The sequence below is a fragment of the Sorex fumeus genome, unplaced genomic scaffold, assembly GCF_029834395.1.
Source record: "Sorex fumeus unplaced genomic scaffold, SorFum_2.1 ptg000002l, whole genome shotgun sequence".
NCBI lineage: Eukaryota > Metazoa > Chordata > Mammalia > Eulipotyphla > Soricidae > Sorex > Sorex fumeus.
This window is the reverse complement of record NW_026606059.1, coordinates 3,995,109-4,008,097: the sequence shown is the minus strand read 5'-3', so window position 1 is coordinate 4,008,097 and position 12,989 is coordinate 3,995,109. Positions and strand designations below refer to the sequence as shown.

The 12,989-nt window shown below is 46.6% G+C and overlaps 1 protein-coding gene across 2 annotated transcripts in view; it reads left to right on the top strand.

The window, feature by feature from the left end:
- The first annotated feature begins 8,769 nt into the window (after positions 1-8,769).
- The window catches only part of OPRK1 (opioid receptor kappa 1), a 30,594-nt gene continuing 26,374 nt past the window's right edge, over positions 8,770-12,989 (top strand). The window contains exons 1-2 of one of the 2 annotated variants that reach the window (XM_056110659.1): positions 8,770-8,862; positions 9,549-9,791. In XM_056110659.1, the coding sequence (XP_055966634.1) occupies positions 9,556-9,791 (236 nt within the window). In that variant the 5' untranslated portion in view covers positions 8,770-8,862; positions 9,549-9,555. Of the gene's footprint in view, positions 8,863-9,253; positions 9,350-9,548; positions 9,792-12,989 lie in introns of those variants that run through there. The other variant, XM_056110650.1, reaches the window with a different exon arrangement.

Below are 12,989 nucleotides of genomic sequence, written 5' to 3'. Positions count from 1 at the left end.
TTATAATGAATCACTGTGAGATACAATGAACAAACACCCATCCCCCCACCAGTGCCCATTCTCCACCACCAATGTCCCTAGTATCCCTCCCACCACCCCCACCCCATCCCCCACCTGCCTCTGTGGCAGGCACATTTCCTCTTACTCTCTTCTTTTTGGTGTTATGGTAGCAATACAGATACTGAGAGGCCATCATATTTGGTCCTTTGTCTACTTTCAGCATGTATCTTCCATCCCAAGGAATCTCTCCAGCCATCATTGACTTAGTGATCCTTTCTCTATCCCAACTGTCTTCTCCCCAAGCACATGAGGCAGGCTTCCAACTGTGGAGCAATTGTCCTGGTCCTTGTCTCTACTATCCTTGAGTGTTAGTCTCATACTGTGTTATTCTATATTCCACAAATAAGTGCACTCATTCTATGTCTGTCTTCTCTTTCTGACTCATTTCACTTAGCATGATATTCTCCATGTTCATTTACTTGTAAGCGAATTTCATGACATCATTTTTTTCCTAATAGCTGCATAGCATTCCATTGTGTAGATATACCATATTTTCTTTAACCAGTCATCTGTTCTTGAGCACTCGGGTTGTTTTCAGATTCTGGCTATTGTGAACAGTACTGCAATGAACTTACAAGTGCAGATATCATTTCTACTGTTAATTTATTTATTTTTCACTCTATCTCTTCGAGTCAAACTGAGAGCAATAGAAGTTACTGGGAAAAAATAATTCCCAGAAGAGTATCCATGGTGGTGATTAATGTGCCATATTAACTAGATCTATGCTAGAGATAGAAAATCCATTTATTTTGAAATAAAATAACAAAACAAACTGAGGTAAAGGAAAAACAGAGAATTCTTTGCAATTCTTTAATGGTGGCTTTTTTTTTTTTTGCAAAAGACCTTAGACAAAACAAGCCGAGTTTGATGACATATCAGTAGAAATATTTTACCTTCTATAAATAATTTATATGATAGGTTAAAGTGAGTTTAGATCGATTTGGTATGGAAGTATGGAATCACTAAACCATCTCCACAGTCAGTGAAGATATCATTTGGTTGATATTTAATTTAGTCACAGCCTGTATCATGTAGAGATGTTTTCAGCACTGTGGAAATATTCGGTACTGATTGTTCAAAGGAAAAGGGGCTTCTGTCTGGATTTTCACCGTACGCATATTATTTTGCAGCTCACATGAACTGTTGCTGTCATTTAAAGACAACTCAAAGGCAAAATCCCTTAGAAAATCAAGACAATAACAGAATCTTTTCAGGGTCAACGATGGCTTTGGGGAAGACAGATGATCAGAGAGAAAAACGCATAATCTTTTGGAATAAGATCAAGGAAAAGCATGGCAACTTCCTTCTGTATGAATGTGGATTAATTGTGACAAAGGTAAATGCAGGAGTTTTGCTGACCAGCCACTTCTTTGCAGCAGGGGGAGTGAGTACAATGGCAATAGACCCCGAGTGATTTGAGGACCGGGGATCCTGAGGGGCGAGAGACCTATCCCGTAAACTCTGTAATGAGAGAGCTTAATAAAGGGATATTCATAGGTTGGGAGATGAACTGAGAGAAAGCATCAAAGCGTCAATTCAGTACCTCAGTGAGAGAAATAGGACAGTGGTCATTATTCCACCTTTCAGCCGGGATGGTCAAAAGAAAGAAGGTATAATGAGGTAAGAGACGATAGCCACATAGGAGGGCAGGCAGGAGCTGTGCCCCTCTGCAGGGGTGGTCACACCACGGAGCCTGATGACAAGGCACTGGAACAAAAGCAGAGCCTCATGCTTGGGTTTTCTGCTAATCATCGCCACACTGCTCCTCTCTGGGGACCCAGATCTTTAAAACACTGGGCAAAGAAGAGAAGGTAGAATGTATGTGTAGCGACAAATAAGACACATTGCCCGGTGAAACAGGAAGGTCGATATCCTCATGCACAAAGGCTAAGGGTTTTTTTTACAGGCTTTTAAAAATTTTTTTTATCTTATTTAAACACCATGCTTTGCAAAGTTGTTTGTAGTGCAGTTGTGAGCATTTAGTATTCCAACACCAAAACCACCACCAGTGTGATCTCAACTATTGTCCCTAGTTTCCCATCCATCCCCCAAGCTTGCACCCTTAGCAGACACACAAAAAAATTATGTTATACTGCTTATTACAACTGATTGGCCAATAGTATTATAAAAAATACTTCAGTAAAAGAAATTTGTGAAAGTTATTGTGTCTCATCATAGGGTCATCAAGTCCTTGTCTGAGGGTCTACTAAGCTGTTTGTTGCTAGTTGAGTCTTCTGCTGTTGTTTTTGCTTATTGAACTCAGTTGAATTCTGTGTTTTGTTCCTTCTGACTTGGTGTCCTTCTACTAGGATGTCAGTGTTGTGGGATTCAGAGGTGTTGGCCATCGTGGCAGAAGCGCCAGGATCTATGGAACAGATTCCTGGCAGTGGCTATGAGATGTGGGTGTGGCTGCCAGGGCTTCTGAAAGTATGCGGGTCTAGGGATGGAGGGAGCGATCCCACTGCCACTCCAGAAGACCCCAGAGCTCACAAAAGCTGAGTTTCGGCTTCCAGCATCATAGAAGCTAAAAGTCTGGGGTCATGGAAAGACATCCCCCACCACTAGAGTATCCAGACTTCCCACTCAGTACTGACTAGTCCAGGTGAATAGTCTCTTCCATAGAATTAAATGAAGTGAGGAATCGATTGGGATCAGAGCATGAGAAGAGAGAAGTACACTTCGCACTGGCCCCTCGACGGAGTTCTCTCTCCCCAGGGAAGAGTTCCTCCAGTACACAAGGCCCTGACTTCAGTCCCTGAACCATTCAAAAAGAAAAAGAAAAATCAAGCAGTCTTCAGACTTTCATTTACTTCTGTGTCAATGCATATCAGTACATTCTGATTTTAACTAAAGAAACCCCAGAGACATTTTCTCTCATATAGTACTTTCCATTTTTTGTTACACGAATGCTATATTGATGTCCTCTCTTTCCTGAAATTCTCTCTGTTCTGGATATTTTAATCATTCTCCTTCGCTGATTAGTTTTCTTTTCTTTACTTTTCCTTAAGTGTTTTTTAAAAAACTTTCCAGCATACTCTCATCATCTTGGTTCCTTTCTACAGCAATCACTACTCCTTTTTCTCTCCAACCATGAAACTCTCCAGCCTTGTAGAGAGCCTACACAGATACGTAGCACATGGACTAATATTTCACCGATGTCTCAAATAGAGCCATGCAGAACTTGAGCTGATTTCATCCGCCCACAAACTTGCTGTGGTTTCTCCCATATTTCCCATTTCAGTTAATGGCACCATCACACACTTGGCCAACCAAGCATAGGCCTAAAGAAGCCCTGTCTGCTTCTCTCTCCCTGAGTTCCATATTCTTCAAACCGATGTCTTGCCAATTTAATTTCCTAAATGGTTCTCATAACTATCATCGCCTCTCTGTTTTCTCAGCAATTGCCTTGCTTTAGGGTTGAGTCATCTCTCACAAAAGCTTCAGTGCTGTTCCCTCCAAATGTACCTTCTTCAAATCTTTCAGCCACCATTGTCCTGTCTCTACACTTCTGTCTCCTTCCACTCTACCCAGTGTTTCTCTTCGTCCCTGCTGAAAAAAAAACACAGTATTCAAATCACCATGACAGGCTGTCATCCTTTTGTTGGGGTATTTCTCACCTTTTTATTTTTAAATCAGTCAATTTTTGCTGCACTTTTTACCCCTGAATTTCATTTTGGTGTAGGAAGCTTCAGGTTTAAGCTTCAGCTCTACGACCAGGCAACAGTGTACATTATACCATCATTTGAATAATATTCAGGGTCACGGTCCACCAAAATGCCTTTTAATATCTGTGCTAATGCTGAGCTTCTTAGAAGCTGACCTTAGGCTTTCCAAGAGATTCTATAAGTTAAAATCCCAAACTTGGGATCAGAGCAATAGTACAGAAGGTCGAATGTTTGCCTTGCACAGGGATGACCCAGGTTTGGGTCCTGGCATTCTTTGAGCACCAGTAGGAGTGAGCCCTGAGCACCTCTAGGTGTGGCCCCAAAACAAACCAAACAAATCCCAAACCTTAGTATGCCCCTCTCCTGTCAGACCCTTCTATGACTCTGTCATTCAGACTGAAACCCAAGTCTTCAGGTATTTGTTAGGGTATGGCGTGACCTTTATCTTGACCTCTATTTTGTTTGGTCCCAAACTTGCCTTTTTCTGAACTGGGTACATTGCTTCACTTTGGTTCCACAAATGTGTCCTTCTCCTGTTCATTCAGGTCCTATATCCAAACGGCCCTCTGCCTAAAACAACCCTTTCCCCCTTTTCACCTGAAGAGCTATTTGCAAGCATTAAATGTTGCTTTAATGAGACTTCATCAGGAGGAATTTCCCTGGAGTTGCTAAACTAAATTCCCAGATATGAGGAATCTCTTCCTGTCCTCATTAGGACCCCTACAAAAGTATGCAGACTGTGTACAAGATCAAACCAGGGACAAGGGGACTTAAATCATTATCATAGACATTTGAAGGATGGGGGCCATTTTGAATTTCTTAGGCCACAGTCATCTGTGTTTGGGGCTGACACCTGGCTCCATGCTCAGGGATCACTCCTGGTGGTGCTTGGGGGACTCTGTGTGGTGCTGGAGAATGAACCTGGGTCTGCTGCAGGCAAGGCAAGTGCCCTACCCATTGTACTATCTCTCTCTCCCTCAGCCTTTAAAATTTTTTTTTTGCACAAACCTACTGCATTTGTTATTGTTTACCATGCTTATGAAATGCCTTCCTATGTAACATTCATCGGAATTAACTGTATATGATTTTTATTATTAATTAGTCACAATCATGATCATCCTGTTGTTCGTCGATTGCCTCGAGCAGGCACCAGTAACGTCTCCTTCGCCCTAGCCCTGAGATTTTAAGAAGTGCCACATTCAAGGCTCTTTCGGGGTTAGGAGAATGAGACCCATCATTGTTACTGGTATTTGGCATATTGGGTATGCCACGGCGAGTTTGCCAGACTCTGCCATGTGGGCAGGTTACACTCGTTAGCCTGCCAGGTTGTCCAAAGTAAGAATGAAATTAATTCGTCATAATTTAAAAAAATGGGCTGTAGTGATAGTACAGCGGATAGGGCATTTGCCTTGCACGTAGCCAACCCGGGTTTGATTCCTCTGCCCCTCTTGGAGAGCCTGGCAAGCACTGAGAGTATCCTGCCTGCACGGCAAAGCCTGGCAAGCTCCCCATGGTGTGTTCGATATGCTGAACACAGTAACAAGAAGTCTCACAATGAAGACGTTACTAGTGCCCGCTCAAACAAATCAATGAACAACGGGAGGACAGTGACAGTGACATTTAAAAAATAGAGTCTGTCTCTCACTGTCCTCTTGGGGGATGGATAGCTTGTTGTTTTCACTTCTGCACTTTCGGAGTCTACTTTTAAGTCTACCCTGGGGATGGACAACCGGAGCTGATGAACGGGGTAGGCTGGAGCCAGTCAGGCAGCCCGAGCAACACGTGAGTCTCCACAGACGCGACTTTCCTCTCAAGTTCTGACCTCACTGCAGGTTTGTGTCTGTTGGAGACACAAGAAAGCGAGTTGATCACAATTGCTGTGTGGAGTTTTTGCTACGTATGGTAGAACGGTCAGTGCGTTAGCCACCAAAGATGTTTTGTAACATTCACCAATAATCATCCCTGAAGACACACTTTCATTAACAAAAGCTGTCTGACTGGTAGTTACAATCATAATGTTGAGTGGAGTGGCAGGTAGAAAGACGGTTTGAGTGAGTTTAATGGCACTTGCTCATAGAATTATATAAAAGTGTACTGCCTTCTAATAGTTCATTTTTTCTTCTCTCTTATCTTCAGTGTAAGCTAAAATAGCCTGTCACTGTCACTGTCCTCCCGTTGTTCATCGATTTGCTCGAGTGGGCCCAGTAACGTCTCCATTGTGACAATTGTTACTGTGTTTGGCATATCGAACACGTCACGGGTAGCTTGCCAGGCTTTGCCGTGTGGGCAGGATATTCTGGGTAGCTTGCCAGGCTCTTCGAGAGGGGCGGAGGAATCGAACTTGAGTCAGCCAGGTTGGCCGTGTGCAAGGCAAACGCCCTACCGCTGTGCTATTATCTCTCCAGCCCAAGCTAAAATAGCCTATCCCTGACAATGGGATGCCATGCAAACAGCGTTCCTCTCTGTGTTTCCGGAAACTGGCCAGGTTACCGCGGTAACAGAGCTTCCTGCAGGTTTCTTCACACTTTTCCCATTCCAGCTTCCCTTTATTCTGACCACTAATTTGTTCCAAATTAACAGAAACACTCAAAGGAAAAAAGTTGATCTGCCATAGTAAGCAATCTCTTTTGCCTTTAAAAGACTCCATAACCAATGGCCTCTGAAAATGAGCATAATGATATAGTTAAATTTTCTTAGAGTTTAAAGGTCCCAGGTTGGCTTCCGATTCAACTTTTATTACAGAAAAATTTTCCAGAAAATCTTTGCACATACACTGTAGACAGGTGAGAAGGAAAATTCAAAAAAATTGAATTATAAATGTACAGATCTGGAAATTGTCTTAAGGAGTTTTATTTTTCCTCTCTCCTTACAACTTTATTGGGCTCTTGTCAAATAATACCTTTCTTACGTGTATTTTTGATCCTCGCTAATAGCCTTTGCCATATTTGTTTTGTCTTTTGGGAAAGATTTGGTTCTCCACTTGTCCCCTGAGAGGAAATAGCTGTGTGCAATTAGCATACGGCAAGAGCCAGAACAACTGTGTTGGAACAGGGCTGGCGTTGCCAGCTGTGGTAGCCACCTGTGCACTAGACTACAAACAAAAACTCCCCTAATGTAGCAAAGGACCGTGAAATGAGGATGGATGTTGGAAACACCTTTTCAAAGATCACAAATCATCCTGTTATTCGTCGATTGCCTCGAGCAGGCCCCAGTAACGTCTCCTTCATCCTAGCCCTGAGATTATATTCAAGGCTCTTTAGGAGAATGAGACCCAACATTGTTACTGGTATTTGGCATATTGGGTATGCCACGGGGAGTTTGCCAGACTCTGCCGTGTGGGCAGGCTACATTCGGTAGCCTGCCAGCTTGTCCAAAGTAGGAATGAGATAATAAGATATTATAATAAGATGTCGCGCGGCCGCAAATGCGGCCGCGCACTTCCCAGAGCTGGTTTTTATAATCTCTGAGTCTTGGCCATTGATGGGATTACACGGTGCCAGGGGGACAGTTGGTGGGTGTGACCCCCGCCTACTGGAATTTGGAGGATCTGGGTGGAGGATGCTTGGCCCAAATCCGAGTAGGCTTGGAGATCTCGGCCTCGGAACCCGCGTGACTTTGTCCCTCTGCCAGTACCTTCATGTGTGCGGAGAGTGGTCTCAGCATGGTGGTAGCTGGTCCTGAAAGTCTTTGGCTGCCGGAGCCCTGGTCGGGGCGGGGAGGAAAGCTCAACCCGCTCCCCTCCAAGGGGTCCCAGCGTGGACAGCCAGGCACGGGGGCAGGAGACTGCACTGTTTTCTTCCGGGAGCTGGTTTTTATAGTCTCTGAGTCTTGGCCGTTGATGGGATTACACGGGCGCCAGGGGGCCTGTTGGTGGGTGTGACTCCCGCCTGCTGGAATTTGGAGGATCTGGGTGGAGGATGCTCGGCCCAAATCCGAGTAGGCTTGGAGATCTCGGCCCCAGAACCCGCGTGACTTTGTCCCTCTGCCAGTAAACACCTTTTCAAAGATGTGCAGCACAAATTTAATGCAATAAAACTAAAGAGAAATGTGGGGGATTGTAATAGATAAATTAGTATGTCTGCCCCCCTCCCATCGCTGTCCTCATCTTCCTCCCCCTCCGATTTTTGGGCCACATCTGGCGATGCTCAGGGGTTACTCCTGGCTCAAGACTCACTCCTGGAGTGCTTAGGAGACCATAGGGGATACCGGGCATAGAACCAGGTCAGCTGCATGCAAGGCAAGCACCTTCCTCGCCCCTGACCCAGATGTTCTCATTTAATATGCGACTTTAAAATTTTTTTAACTCTCTCTTTCTGACTTGGCCACTGCCCAGTTTTTATGATCTGCAAATAAATCATCTTGCTGGGCTTGTTTCATGGGAGACTGGATTCCACAGAACCAAAGAGAGCTGCTGGGAATGAGGAAAAGACAGCCATCTCCCCGAAACAAAGGGTGCCCTCACTCACATGGAGATCACGGAATTAAAATCAATATTTGGTGAACGCAGGCGTCATCTTCCTATGGAAATTTGCGAGCAGACTTAGAAAGGAAGGGTCTGAAATAAATCCACAACTGGGAAGCTTCAGGGCTGACACTTGCCTGTTTCTCCGTGTCCCACCAACTCAAAAGAGCCCCACATGTTGAGGCCTGTGGTCAAATTTGGGGGCTCCATTGTCCTTTAAATGGAGTGGGGAGGCAGAAGTGTCTCACACTACCAGCCCCTGGGGTGCTCAGGTGTTGGTACTCAGGTGTGGACGTGAGCTCTGTCTGGCTGGTAGCGTGGGGGCGTGGAACAGGCGTTTTTCCCTAGTCACTGAACCTTCCAGGAGAAATCCAGGAAGAGGCTGGGGTGTGCTGGCCCCCAGACCCCGATGGGAAGAGGAACTTCGCAGCGGACTCCTGGATGTGCGCGGAGTCCTGGCTCCAAGCCTCTCTCATGCTCCTTCCCTTAGTCCTTGCTGGGTGCGTCTGCACAGAAGGTCTGTTTCACGCAGCAGAATCTGACAGGCAGCATTGTGCAAGGAACACATCAGAATTTCCCTACAGGGGCTCGAATTCCTCTCCAAGGCTCCCGGGGGAAGGCGCTCTCGAGAGCGGGAGCGGGAAGCTGCGGGCAGGGCACTGGTGTGAGAGTCGGGTAAGGACACAGTCGGGTAAAGACCCTCCGAGTCAGTCCTAGGGGCGCGCACTGAGCGCGCGGGCCGGTGAGACCTGAGCATCCTCGCGTGTGCGCACCCTGGACCACTCGGGATGCCCGGGTCCTGTTCCTGATCCCTCCTCGCTCCTTGGGTGGCTCATTCGGATAAAACAAAATTACCATTTACTCATTGTTTTTTGGTGTGTGTCCTCTGCCCCTGAGAGCCGCGGGGCACTGGAAGGAGTTGTAGCTCGGCCGGGAGCCCGCGCCCCCCTCCGCGAGCTGCAGCGTGGGGGGCTGAGGGCGGAGCGCGCCCGCCCGGTTCCCGCCCCGGCCCCCTGCGCGCACCCGGACTGGCGGCTGGTCCAGCCGGCGGGGCTGCCAGGGCGCCGAGCACCCGGCTGGGGGGCGAGCGGGCACCGCCGGCGGGTGGGCACCCGGACGTGAGCGTCGCCCCCCGGGACCGGCGCGTCTGCGGGAGCCGGAGGTGAGGCGCGCGCGCTGGGGAGGGGAGGGGGGTCCTGGGGCGCACCTGTCCCCGGGGCGCAGCGCCCGGGAGGGAGACAGGGAGCACCGGCGCAGGAGCCCCCGCGCGCCCGGGTGGGGTCCCGCAGCCCCGCGCGCGCGCAGCCCGGACCCCGCCGAAGTTTGCAGCCCGGGTCCAGCTCGCCCTGTCGCCCCCGCAGCCCGAGCATGGAGCCCCCCGTGCAGATCTTCCGCGGAGACCCGCGCCCCAGCTGCCCCCCGGACGCCTGCGCGGCCCGCAACGCCAGCGACGGGGACGCCAACGGCACCGCGGGGCCCCGGAACGCGTCCCTGGAGCCCGCGCACGTCTCCGCGGCCATCCCGGTCATCATCACGGCCGTGTACTCCGTGGTCTTCGTCGTGGGCCTGGTGGGCAACTCCCTGGTCATGTTCGTCATCATCCGGTGAGCGCTGGTAGACGCGCGGGGGGCCCGGGACCGTCCACCGCCCTCCTTGCCAGGGGTCCTTGGGGGGGGGGGTCTCTTGGGATCATTGAGACATTTGTGGGGAGAGATCTGAGATGTCCAGTGGCACCCTGGGTGGGGTTCCGAGCCGCCCGCCCACCGACCCACCCATGCTGTCCACCTGTCTCCTCCAGCCTCTGCGGATAACTTTGCCCAGGGAAAGCGCTAGGCTATGGGCCGGGTCCCTGTCCCAGGAACGCAGGAATCCAGCGGTCTGATCCTTTGCCTGGCCCTCACTCACCCTGGAACTCCCCCCACCCCATATCTCTTTGTTTGGTTTTATTTGGGGTCCACACCTGCCTGTGCTCAGGTCCTACTCCTGACACTGTCATCAGGGATCACTCTGGGCCGGCTGGGGCAGGGGCTGGGGGTAGGGAGCAAGCACCATAGGTTGTATCTGGCATAGAACTCAGGTCAGCACCGTCAGCCTAGCCAGGCAAGCTCCCTACCTGCTGTGCTCCTTCATGCATGCCTTCAGATCAAACCCAGGGCCAACAAAGACACTGAAAATAATTGAGAATTTTCTGTGACTCATCAGGTAGGTGCTAGGTTTATGCAGCAACAAGCCAATACAACAGTTAGAGTTGATCTGTCCCCACCGAGCTTTATTTGGGACTGAAATGGCATCTGGTTTGCTTAGATTACCAGTGACCTTTGGAAATAGGCCATCTGACATTTATCCCCTTAATGACAGAACTGCAGAGGCTTGCAAAAATTGTTTAACTTCAGTGTGATAAGTGGAAGGTCTTGTTTCATGATTCCTGTGTGGGATTGCATGGAAATCAACTTCCAAGAGTAAATCTGCACATTTCCACACATATGTGGTTTTCAGGTAGAAGGTTCCTCATGTGTAGTTCTTGTTCATGTTCTTGTGTAGTCCTTCTTATTCTGACTGCTTTCAACAATGAAAAAAAATCTGGAGTTCATTCTGGATATTTTTTAAGGTTTGTTTCCCTTTCTGGGAGACAGTGTTTTCAGAATGGACCTTTGAGAGTGAACAAGAAGCTTACATTTCTTTGAGTACCTGTGAAATTAAACGAAAGATGCATGCCACTCTTTAGAGACATTTTAAGGACATAGAACGAATTGCTTCTTTCAATTACAGTAAATTCAGCCTAGAAACAGTTTCTTTATTAGGGACTTTAAGAATGTTATTTGCAATAGTACAAATCTGTCTTGAGAAATCATCCTAACAGAAATAACCCTTCTATCCTTGGGAATGTCCAGTAGTTTATTCTTATCTGAATTATAACTGCCTCTTAAGCCTACAAATACATTATTATAAAGCTCACTTCTACAGTACATATTTATAGCTTTGTGTCCTTGGTTTCCATAATTGTTTATTACATTTTACCAGAAATTCTATCAGTGGTGAGTAAGGCTTGAAGACAGGGTCATATTTTGAAAGCGATTTGTTTTTCCAAATCCTGTGTAATTTTAGGTTTCTTCATTAGAGAGATTATAGTTACCAAAACAAAAGACAGCTGCATTCTAAATTATAATGAAAACGTTAGACTGTTGTTTCCTTGTAAAACATTGTTACCCAAAAAAAGCACGTCAAAGAAAAATAACTCTTTCTCCTCCCCCCTCCCCCATTGAATAAGTACTTGAACAAAGCAGAAACTTTACCCAAATAATTATTTGAATGACCATCTTAAGTTCAGCGTTCTTGAGGAACCTTCTTAATTATTTTACAATCTTTTATATAAACTGTACAATAATATAAAAAAAAGAAAGAGCAAAGAATTCTAAATTAACTGCAAGGACAGTTCCATAGAACAATTGACTTGTCAGACAGAAAAAGAATCATTGTATATCAACTATGGTAAACATGAATGAAACATAACATATATTTACACATCCAAGATAAAATTGGTTAGGAGGTGATATGTTCAACTTAAAAATCAAAGGAGTTTCCATGGATTATCTAAATTTCTTTCAACTATTGAAGAATTAAGTTTGATGGCCAATGAAATGTGAAGAGTTACATGCGAATCTTGGGATGCCAACCCCAACCTACTGAGTGAAAGCTGTGGTTAAGAGATTAAATATGTGTTTATGATTTGCCCAGAATGATAGCTAAAGAATTTTTTAAAACTCAGAACCAAAGTTGATGGATTTTGATTTTGCTCGGGAGAAGAAAGAACTGAAAATCTGAGAAATCTTCAAATCTCAGTGAAGTTTCAAGAAGACTCATGAGACTAAGAATAGACCTGAGTGATTTTGAAGTTAGATTTATCTGTAGTTAATGTTGAGACTGAACAACACCTTGAAAGGTTGAAAGGCAGAGAGTCAGTCCTGAAGAGAATGCCGTTGTAAAATATTATACCTAAAGCAGGGTTCTGGCATAGTCTAGCCATCTAGAAAAATCATCTTGAGGTGGAATTGAGATCCTTGGCAGTGGGACAGATGCAAATCTAGGAGAGCAAGCCCAGAGCAAGGGTCAAAGTTGTAGAGAAAGCTTTGAATACTTTTGTCTTTCTGTTTGTTTTGGGACTGCACCCAAGAGGTACTCAGACCTCCTCTGCACTCAGGGATTACTCCTGTGGGGCTCAGGAGACCGTGCAGGGTGCCAGGGACTGAGCCCACGCTGGACATGTGCAAGGCCTTCCCTCCTGTTCTCCTCGCCAGCCCCTGTTTTTAGATTTGCCTTACAAACAGCATCTCCTACATTCGACAACTGGACTACTGCCCAGTATCTGTACTCTAAAGATATTTTAAACTTTTGAGGATCTTTATTGTGCAATGTGTAATTCTAGCTTCTAGTTTCTTCATGTTTCGTATTAAAATGTTAAAGTTTTGGCTCCTCGGTCTGCCTTTTCCCATGTTCTGGGCGTTGTGGCCCTGGAGTGGGCAGTTATTACACCAGCCCTTAAACCATGACCTTGGCAGCTCCTGTCACTTGGGGTTTCACCTTTGCGTCCTAGGGTCTGTCCTACCTCCTGATCTGAGGCCCTGCAATGAATGAAACACAGCCTGCCTCTTCTCTCCACAGTCCTGGCCGGCAGCCCTCCGCTAACATCTCACACACTCATTCTCCAGTCTTATCACAGCTCCGCACACAGACAGGTATCTCCACTCTGTACAAAAGATGGTTAGAATTTAAAGAGCACTTAGTATAATGCTGGGTGAAACCAC